Below are 11355 nucleotides of genomic sequence, written 5' to 3' on the forward strand. Positions count from 1 at the left end.
CTGGAGATATAGTAATGAGAACCATTTTTTAAAGTTTACCAAAGAAGGGCCGGCCCCGTGCCTTAGCGGGTAAGTGCGCACGCTCCGCTGCTGGCGGCCCTGGTTCGGATCCTGGGCGTGCACCTACGCACCGCTTCTCCAGCCATGCTGAGGCCGCGTCCCACATACAGCAGCTAGAAGGATGTGCAACTATGACATACAACTATCTACTGGGGCTTTGGGGGGAAAATAAATAAAATTAAAAAAAAATAAAGTTTACCAAAGAAATACCCATAAGTCTGAATCCATGCGTAGATACATGGTTTGATATTAAGTATAATCTTGATGTATATAAGTATTTTTTCACTTATTATCATTTTAGGTGTCCTTTATATATTTCAACATAGTCCTTATATTCAGCATTCTTTCTAGCTATATAATAATAGTGTTTCTAGTTGCTATCTGGTAATTATTTAGGTTGTTTCCAGTTTCTTTCATTTTCTCTTTCTCTCTCTCTCAGTTTGCTACTTTAATAACATTACTCTATCTTTGTCACAGCCTATATTTTTCTTTTTTGACTTATATTGTTAAACTAATTTCCAGTATGGGATTACTAGATTAGAGATTGTAATTGGTTTTTAAGACTCTTGTTATACGTAGGTAAATTGCTTTCTAAAAAGATTGAACCAATTTTTATTGTGCAACCAGCAATGCATAAATGTATCCCTGAAGGATCATCAGCATTGGGTTTTTCATTTTTCTTTTATTTTGCAAATAAGTATAACATAGTACTGTAGTAGTTGTTTTCATTTGTATTTTATAATTAGTAGAGGTTGATTTTTTCCTACATGTTGGTCTGCTGTTTTCAGTTCTTCTAGCATCAACTGTCTTTCCTTTTGACAGGCACTTTAGTGGTTAAGAATGTGCCCCTAGGAGCCAGAATTTGGGGGTTTGAATCTTGGCTTTTCTACTTCCTAGGTAGTGCCTTGGGCAAACAATATTTAGCCTCTTTTACCTCAATTTTCTTATTTACAAAATGAGCATTACAATAATACCTACTTTGTTGAGTTGCATTATGGATTAAATGATTTAATACATTTAAAGCATTTAGAACACTTTCTGGCATGGATTTTACCATTTGTCCATGTAGAGATTTTTTAACGGACTACACATTCTAGGTCTTAAAGTTTTAAATTACATACTTATAAAAAATTTCCCTATTTTGTTTTTCTTTTTAATTTAATGCATGTTTCAGGAAAGTCCAACATTTTTATATTGTTTTACTTTTCTTTTTTATTTGCTTTGATTTTCCCAGTAGTTAAAAAGGTATCCACCAAAAAACAAGGTACACAAGATTCTGTATAGAAGGTTCCCAATTGTGGCTTTTAGGTTTTCTTCTAGAAATATAAAAGCTCTGAATAGAACATTTATAGAAATATACATTGTAAATCTGTAACAGTGGAGTTGCCACTGGGGAGGAACCTGGGTTCTTGGACAAAAGAGAGATATCCTTTATGTACACCTTTTGTACTTATAAATTATTTTAACCTTGTGCATGTATTACTTTTTTCATTTAAAAAAAATGGCTGATTAAGCAATAAAGTAAAAGGGTCTCTCCTCTAAGGTATATTTACAAAGCGTCTACTTCATACCTCAATGTTGAACTAGGAACATTAGAAAATACAAAGGAATTAAGACATAAACCCTATTCTTTAAGAATGTATTTATGTTTATAACCCAACTATTTGCATTCAAATTTTGAGGTGGCTTATAAAGATATACATATAATAAAATTCAAAAATAAAAGTAGATATGATACATAGAAAAGTCCAAGAAGAAAGCTAGTATAAAGCTGTTTCAGCCACAAAGTTACATACAGTTCCTAAAGCTGTCTACAAATGTAGTCTTGAGCTTTCTGTCAGAACTGCCTCTTTGTACAACTTCTAGAGCATCAGTCTCAGAATTAGTGTGAATTCCACTCTCTGGAGCACAAATCCAAGAAGTTCCTGGCACAACAGTAAAAAGAAATATAATTGGTTTCCAGTGTCCCCTTGTTTGTGAGAAAAAAGCATGCTTTTTCTTCAAGAGAAACAAAGGTTTCCTTGTCTTGGGACTGAAAGAAATGTCTTAGTTGGGTTTTATGTAGAGATAACTTAGTATATAGTGAACAGAATATACTTGACAATAATAGTATCAAGTAAGAATACTTGATAATAATAGTAACAATTACAGTGTCTCTCAAAGTAAACCAAGGACGTGCTTCCAAAGCGCAGCTCACTGAAATCAGCTTTACTGGGAACCAAAATGGTGTGACATACACAGTTCTCTGCTATATTAAAAAGATTACAATCTAGTTATGTTACCAAAGTGTTCATGAAACAACAGGAAAACAATTTTAAGACCATATGTAAGCAAACTTATGATTTTATTTTACAGACTAGGTACATTAATTTCTTAAAAATTTCATCATGGATTGGAGTTAGTCCAGAAAAAGTCAGGAAGAGGATCTTAAAGATATAAAAATAAGAATTGACAAAGAAGATCATTTTGGCAGGGATACTTTATTTACTATTAGAATTTGCTATTTGGTAAGTAATAGTGTTATCCTTTGTATGGTCTCATAGAGAAAGTAGTTATGAAAACATTTTATTTTTCAGAAATACACTCAGAGTAATGGACGAAGACCTTTTGGTATTTCTGCCTTAATTGTAGGTTTTGATGATGATGGTATTCCAAGATTATATCAGACTGATCCCTCTGGTACTTACCATGCTTGGAAGGTGAGTCATGAATATGTTAATATATTTTAGAAGTTGATTAAATGTATTCACTGTAAATGCTTTATCGCTTTCAGGGACATGACAAAAAAATTATATTGCATACCAAATTTGATAGTGATACAAACTTCATGTAACCATTTAGCTAGTCAGAAACAATGATGGTTTTTGATGGGTAAAGAAACACTTTGGTTTATTAATCACAGGATCTTTTCCTTACTTTTGAGAAGATGTGACAAACTTAAGTGTATACAGTCAGAGAAATATCCAGTTCCTATTCATCATTCATTCTTCCAAATTAGTATTGCATCATATAGATGCTTGCTTTGAGTAGAAATAGTCTTTCTGCTTTTAGTAAAGAATTAAGTGAGCATTTAAACTCCATACTGAAATATTTAATGCATCCTCCATTCTAGAAGAGTCAGAGCACCCCAAAGTATGAATCAGTTATACCTATATACCTCTGTGTCAGTATGCTGCAATTGTCTTCACATAATTCCTGGAATATAGTTTGTTTTCTGGGTAAGTTGTTATTCTTGTTGTAGACCCAACTACTATATTTGTTTAATGGTGCACTCAAATCTAATACAGAAGTCTAGGGTCTCAGGAAACCAGTGGCAGTTTCTAGAAGTGAATTTTTGTATATTCTCATAAATAAGACTAGACCAAAGAATATAAATGATTTTGACTTCATTAAAAGATTAAATATATAAGCTTTAAACAATTTCATGAACAGTTTATTTTACTATTAAGATGCAAATGAATTAATGGGAAAATATTGCCTTGGTCTTTATGCTTTTATTATCTATAAGATTTGATTTGAGCTAAACATAAGATACTGTTTTATAAACCAATTAACCAGGCCAGTAAAACAATGGATTATATTCTTGCCACAAAAATCTGAATACTTGTGTTAGCTGCACATCTTCTTTTAAGCTACCCGGACAATCTAATTGGTAATCAGAAGCTATGAATTTACCTGCTGCAAATACCATTCTTTTTTTTGTCAGTTAGAAATCTTTTACATGTACTAGGTTTCTATTTTTTTTTTTTTTCAGGCTAATATAAAAGATTTTTTAAAAAAAATTTTTGTTTATTGCAGTAACATTGGTTTATAACATTGTAAAAATTTCAGGTGTACATCATTGTACTTCTATTTCTGCATAGATTACGTACTACTAGGTTTCTTATGCCTTCCCAAATCTATGCCCTAAACAAAACAAGTTATTACACACAATCTTTCTCTAAATATTTTGAAGTCTGCCATCTTCTGCTTGCATTTATCATTACATTACCCTTCATTTCAATATAGCACAACAATTTCCAAGTTTATATAATTTTCCATTTTAATTTGGTTGTTCCCTGGGGTCATACAGAAAAGCATTTTTATTTTATTTCAAAGTCAATTAGTTTGGAAAATATTGGAATTTTTAAATTGTTGGGGATTTCATTGATCATCTAAGTCTGAAACTGCTCTGCTATGGTGTCCTAAGGCAGTTTTAAAAAAAAATCATCTATAACAAAAAACATTTGAAAACATTTTTATTTTACATATTTGGTAAGTGATACTTTTTTTTTTTTTTTTTTTAAGTTCACACCACTACTTAAGAGCAAAACTAGAATTAGAACTCAGGGTCTTCTGCTTATTAGTCCAAAATTCTTTCCACTACATCATGTTACCTCCCTTAGGCCAATAATTCTGTATGCATCTTATATAAATTCTGATGTAACGCCTTGAAAGGTAGAATAAAATCATCTGGTTTTATTTCTATTTGGTAGGGACTATAGCGCTTTAGCCACGAGATCAAGTTTTTTTTGTTTGTTGTTTGTTTCTGTGTTTTGTTTTTAAAATTTTATTTTATTTATTTTTTTCCCCCCAAAGCCCCAGTAGATAGTTGCATGTCATAGCTGTACATCCTTCTAGTTGCTGTATGTGGGACGCGGCCTCAGCATGGCCGGAGAAGCGGTGCGTCGGTGCGCGCCCGGGATCCGAACCCGGGCCGCCAGCAGCGGAGCGCGTGCACTTAACCGCTAAGCCATGGGGCCGGCCCTGTGTTTGTTTTTTACTCTTACCTACTATACCAAGTATCCTGATAAAATGGTACAGTGGGCTGTTGAGGACACAGTTGTGGTACCATGTGTTGACAACACTTTGCAGTGCTAAGTTGTAGTCTTACAAGGTGCAGGTAGAGGACATGTGAAATAGAGAGTAGAAAAAGGAAGTTATACACTGTGGCCACGTGACCTGTTGCAGAAATGAGAATAGAAATAGCTGATATCAGCACTTTGGTTTGTTGGGGTTCTTTATTTGGCATGTGACACAAACTTCTTTTTTTGGAAGATTCTGGGCCATCAGTGATCCTGCCTTAATGGGTTATAGAGCCTTCCATTAACTATTTTAACTTTACATAGGAATACTAAGAGAGATCTCCTTATAATCCCGTGAGTTCTAGATATCTCTTTCCTGGTCTCATTGTATAATAGTAACTATTTCCCTTGATAAGCAGAATAAATCATACCATCCTTACAATAACCCCTTCTTTGCCTATTGGTTCAGTGGCATGAGGAGTCCAAAATGGCCAAGTGGCAGTCTCAGCTTTTAGTTCAGTGGAATTATTGTTATATCCCCTGGTAGAACATTGCCTCTCCCTCTCACCTCCACTTGGGAACTAGGACTCTTAAACTAAGAACCCAGTGGTGACAGGAAGCAAAAATTTTACAAGTGGACCATTAGGGGTGTTAATGAGACATCTATCCCTTGCTTCCTAGATTTGTGACCATGGGAGAAATTAGTTAATAGTTCCTGTTTCAGGGCACATACAGGATCTCGTAGAACAGAAACATAGCCCCATAAGATGTCATCCAGCTGGTGCTATAACAGAGTCTTCAGTAAGCTATTCCTTACTTCTATCAGGCTAGCTACTTCAGGGTGATAGAGAACATGATAACACCAGTGAATCCCATGGGCATAAGCCTGTTCTCTCAGTTCCTCACAATCAGTTCCTTGGTCAGCAGCAATATTTTGTAGGATACCATGATGGTGAAGAAAGCATTCAGCAAGTCCACAGATGGTGGGGCTGACAGAAGCATTTGGTACAGGGAAACTCACATCTAGAGTAAGTTTCTCTTCCAGTGAGGGCAAACTGCTGCCCCTTCCGTGACAGAAGAGACCAACAAAATCAGACAGCCTGGCAGGCTGCATGTAGTTTTAGCAGTATCTAGGTAAGTTATGGTGAGGGAAACCCATTTTGAAGTATTTTTTTTTCTTCTTTACACATTTTCATATTGCATAAAATATTTTTTACTTGGAGTAGCAGGTTCTGGGGTTTGGCAGATTACATTAAATTACCTTAACTAAAAATTCTCCTGCTGTAAACACCTAGGATGCTAAAATGATCATTAACATTTTTTTATAATGCATAGCTGAACTCACAAGAAAGACAGAAAATCCTAAGGGGCCAAAAATGAAGAAGGACTTGAGTAGCAGAGCAGTAAGTATATGAGTTGATGATATCTCTGCACTTGGGGATATTATAGTGCAAGATTCCCAAAGATAATTCACCATCAAAAGTTACAAAATAAAATACATAAACAGTCCCTCCTTTAACAAATATTCAATCTATAAATATTGAATTCCAGTTACATGTCAAATACTGTTCTAAGTCTGAGGATAGAGAGGTGAACTCAACAGACAAATATATGATATATAAGTGCCATGAAAAAAAAAAGGAAACATGGTTAGGGAGATAGACAGTGACTGGTAGGTAAGGTGGTCAGGGAAAGCACCTTTGAAAAGATGACATTTGAAGAGAGGCCTGAAGAAAGTGAAGGAGCAAGTCAGGTAGTTATTTCTATGGTATTCCAAACAGGAACCAATAAAGACAAAATCCCAAGGCAGCAGCATGTTCCATATGTATGAGAAATATCAAGGAGGCTATTATAGCTAGAGCTGTAGCTCTACGTGGGAGCATATGACTATGCTACAGCAAATCAGCAAGAAAGATAGTGGTAAGGGGTGAAGTAACAGAGGTAGGAGGGGGCTAGATCTTGTAGGGGCTGAAGGCCATGGATAGGACTTGAGATATTAAAGTGATGGATAAAGCCATTTGAGATTTTTGCATATTAGAGTAACATGATCTGATTTGTATTTTAAAAGTCTCTCTGGCTGTTGTATTGAGAATAGATTGTAGGGTAGGGTAGGGTAGATGCAGGCAGACAAGTTAGGAGGCTGTGTCCAAGAATAATTCAGGCAAGAACTGATTTAGATCGGGGCATTGGACCAGTGAAAGGTGGGGAAAGATCCAGCGTAGTCTGTGAAGGAGAAGACTCCAGAGGGAAGTGTTCTGGATCCCCAAACAAAAGAGTATTCCAAGAAGAGATGATCAGCTGAGTCAGTGCCACTGATGGGTCAAGTAAGAAGACTGTGAAATGATTAGATTTGGCAATGTGCAGGCCATTGGTGACCTTCACAAGAACAGCTTAGAGGGATTGATGGTGATGAAAGCCAGATTGGAGTGGATTCAAAAGAAATAGGGAGGAAAGATAAAGAATCATCAAGGGATGCTAAAACTATCAGGTAAAAGATGGCTGAGGAAGAGGATGCTCACATGGTCCCACACATTATTTATTAATCGCAAAGGGGAAAATGTACCTTTTCAGTGGAAAGATCTGGTGGACACCACGGTAACCATCAACTTATCATCACTTACAATGGGGTAAGTTGACATTATTTGCCTCCTGCTGTGATGTAATGGAAAAGAAATAACATCACCTTTGTAGTATTCTTGCCATTGTATTTAATCTGAGCAAGAGGGAACAATCATATAAATCCAGATTGTGGAACATTATACAAGACATTTCAAAAATATTCAGGTTATTGAAAGACAAAAAAGGCAGGGTGACTTTTTCTAGTTTAAAGGCTAAAGAGACAAATGCAATCCATGGTCTTTGATTAGACCATGGATGGGGGAAAAACAGTCACAAAGGACATTTTGGGGACAACTGGAGATACTAAATATGGAGTGTATATTAGATAATAGTATTGTATCAGTTTGAAATTTCTTGGGGGTGATAATTACAGTATTATATAAGAAAACATACTTGTTTTAAGAGGATAGATGCTGAAGTATTTAGGGATGAATTGTTACGATATCTGCAACTTCAACATAAAAAAGTGTATATGTGTGTAAATAAGTGAGGTAAAACAAGTACCTCAAAATGTTAACAATTCATGAATCTAGATAAAGAGTATGTAGTTAGTTGTTCATTGTACTCTATCAACTTTTCATAGTTTTGAAAATTTTCAAAATAGAAAATTGAAGAAAACGGAGTAGTAAGGAAGGAAGTAAAGATAGTTCCTTTAAGAAGTTTAGCTATAAAGGGGAGCAGAGATATGGAACAGTAGCTAGAGGAGAATATGGCTTCAAGGGAGGGTTTTTTTTTTTTTTTTTTAATATTGGCCATACTATAGGATTCATTCATTCAGCAACAATATTAAGCTCTTACTACGTGCTAGGCATGCGTCTAGACACTGGGGATAGCAGTGACTAAACAAAATCTCTACCCTCAGAGAACTTACAGTCTAGAGCTGACAGACAAGTAAATAGATAGTATGTTAGATGGTAATAGGTGCTACTCGAGGAGTGGGTCAGGAACAGCATCACCTGAGAGCTTATCAGAAAGACAGAATATCAGGTCCTCCCTCCAGGCCTCCTCGATTAGAATCTGTTTAAACAACATCTCCATATAATTTTTACATTAAATACATTAAAATTTGAGAAGTACTTCTCTGGAGGAATATGAAGTCAGGTAAGGGGGATGGGGAGGGTGAAGGGGAGGAGGTGCGGTTTTATAGAGGGTAGTCAGGGAAGAAGAGTATTTGAGCAGAGACTGAAAGAAGTGATGGGAGCAAAGTATGAACATATCTGGGGGAGAGCGTTCTAGACAGACGGAACTAACTGCACATGTGGATACTCTGAAGTGCGGCTTCTTGGTGTGTTTTAGGGGTAGCAAGGGATGGAAGGAGCGGAGTGAGTGAGGGGGGCGATGGTAGGACATGAGGTTAGACAGGAGTCTATCGAGCAGAGAGAGGGAGTCGTAGAGGGCCGTGTGTGTGTGTGTGTGTGTGTGTGTGTGCGTGTGTGTGTGTGTGTGAGAGAGAGAGAGAGAGAGAGAGAGAGAGAGAGAGAGAGAGAGAGAGAGAGAGAGAGAGAGAATGAATCAGCCCTGAGCTAACATCCATGCCAATCCTCCTCTTTTTGCTGAGGAACACCGGCCCTAGGCTAACATCTATTGCCAATCCTCCTCCTTTTTTTTTTCCTTTCTCTCCCCAAAGCCCCAGTAGATAGTTGTATGTCATAGTTGTACACCCTTCTAGTTGCTGTATGTGGGACGCTACCTCAGCATGGCCGGAGAAGCAGTGTGCCGGTAGCGGAGCGCGCACACTTAACCGCTAAGCCACGCTAAGCCACAGGGCCGGCCCCAGAAGGCCTTTCTTATTCTCCATTGTAAGATTGTGAATTTTACTCTGAGCAAGACAGGAAGTCATTGGAAATGTTTTAGCAAAACAGAGACATGAAATGACTTTTTAAGAAGTCCTTCTGGCTGCTATGAGAAAATGTATGGAGGGCGCAAGGACGGATGCCGGGAGACCAATAAAGAATATAATAAAAATCTAGTTGATTTGTGCCAGCTGGTAGTGCTGGAAGTGATGAGAAGTGGTTGGATTTTTATTTTATTTTTCTAGATGAGAAACAGTGTGAGGCTTTGCTGATGGATGTAGGGTATGAAAAAGAGGAGTAAGAATGACTGAAATGTTTTGTAATTTTTATAAATTTATGAAAAGAATACAGTGGAGAAAGAAAACTTGATGACCTAGAGGAAAGTGGAAATATTTATAAGAGAAAAGACCTTAAATAGTTGTAAGTGCATGGAACCCGGTGTGAAAATGCTACAAGCATGGACAGTTTTATGTTTAAAGGAAATAATTGTTTTTAATGGAACATTTCAAACACATACATAAGAATATAAAATAATATAAATATATGCATGTATTCACCAAGTGTAAGTAGATGTTAACGTTTTATCATATTTGCTTCAGATCACTTTTTTAAGTGAAATATTTTGGACTTCTGAAAATAATATTTAAAACACCTATGTAAACATCAGCCAGCTTGAATGTAATTGAAGCTTCCTGTGAATTCTTCTAATCTCATTCCCCTCCTACAACATCTCCTCCCACCTCCTCCAGGAAACCACTGTCCTAAATTTGATGTTTATCTTTTCAGTGCGTAACTTGACACTTCTACTGCGCATGAAAGTATCCATAAGTAATGGGGACTGTTTTGCATACGTTAAATTTCATATAATTGGTATTATGTATATGATTCTACAACTTGCAATTTTCTTTGTTTAGTTTGACATTAAGTAGAGATAAGTGCAATGATGAAACAAAGCTGCTGGATAATGCCCTAGAGCACAACAGGGAGCTGCTTTGGATTGTGTGTAGAGGGAACGTTTCTCTGAGGAAGTGATGTTTAAGCTGAGACTGAATGAAAAGAAGCTAGCCAAGTGGCTATGTTGGGAAGGTTCTTCCTAGATGACTTTGTTGACCTGCCAGATTTGGAACCCATCATTTTAATTTAAAAAACTGCAATGTTGGAAGCTTTCAGGGATGTCTTTGTGGAATCCATCCTGTGTAGTAGTTTCGTGTCCTTATAAGTGTACAGGATGTAGCTAAATAGGATATATAGTATAAAGCAGCAAATCTCAAAATATAGTCTTCAGACTCCTGGTCCATGAAGTAAAAACTATTTTCATAATAATATTAAGACAATACTTCGCTTTTTAACTGTGTGGACATTTGTACAGATGGTGTAAAAGCAATGGTGGATAAAACCGCTGGTGCCCTAGCACCCAACTGTATTAGTACTCATTGTATTCTTTACCATCATGCATTTGCAGTAAATTAATAAATAAATTCAACTGCCACATAAGTTGTCTTTGATGAAACAGTACAAATTATTATTTTTTGATGAGGAAGATTGGCCCTGAGCTAACATCTGTTGCCAATCTTCCTCTTTTTGTGTGAGGAAGATTGGCCCTGAGCTAACATCTGTGCCAGTCTTCCTTTATTTTGTATGTGGGACCCCACCCCAGCATGGCTTGATGAGTGGTGTGTAGGTCCACACCTGGGATCCAAAACCATGAACCCCGGGCTGCCACCGAAGCAGAGTGTCCACTAAGCACCACCATGCCATGGGGCTGGCTCTTTTTTTTTTTTTTTTTTTTGGTGAGGAAGATTAGCCTTCAGCTAACATCCATTGCCAATCCTCCCCGTCTCGGTGAGGAAGATTAGCCCTGAGCTAACATCTGTGCCCATCTTCCTCTGTTTTATGTGGGACACCTGCCACATCATGGCTTGATAAGCAGTGCATAGGTCCACGCCCAGGATCTGAACCTGTGAACCCCGGGCCACCGAAGCGGAGTGCATGAACTTAACCACTATACCACCGGGCTGGCCGGAAACAGTACAAATTATTAATTTTATTAAATCTCGACTTTTTTCTCATCACGCACACAAAAAATTTGTAACTATGTG

The 11355-nt window shown here is 36.9% G+C and overlaps 1 protein-coding gene across 1 annotated transcript in view; it reads left to right on the forward strand.

The window, feature by feature from the left end:
- Nucleotides 1–11355, forward strand: part of PSMA8 (proteasome 20S subunit alpha 8) — a 37905-nt gene that overhangs the window by 19382 nt on the left and 7168 nt on the right. The window contains exon 4 of the mRNA XM_058556920.1: nucleotides 2637–2759. Coding sequence (XP_058412903.1) covers nucleotides 2637–2759 — 123 coding nt within the window. The remainder of the gene's footprint in view (nucleotides 1–2636; nucleotides 2760–11355) is intronic.

This window comes from Diceros bicornis, chromosome 16 (genome assembly GCF_020826845.1).
Source record: "Diceros bicornis minor isolate mBicDic1 chromosome 16, mDicBic1.mat.cur, whole genome shotgun sequence".
Lineage (NCBI taxonomy): Eukaryota > Metazoa > Chordata > Mammalia > Perissodactyla > Rhinocerotidae > Diceros > Diceros bicornis.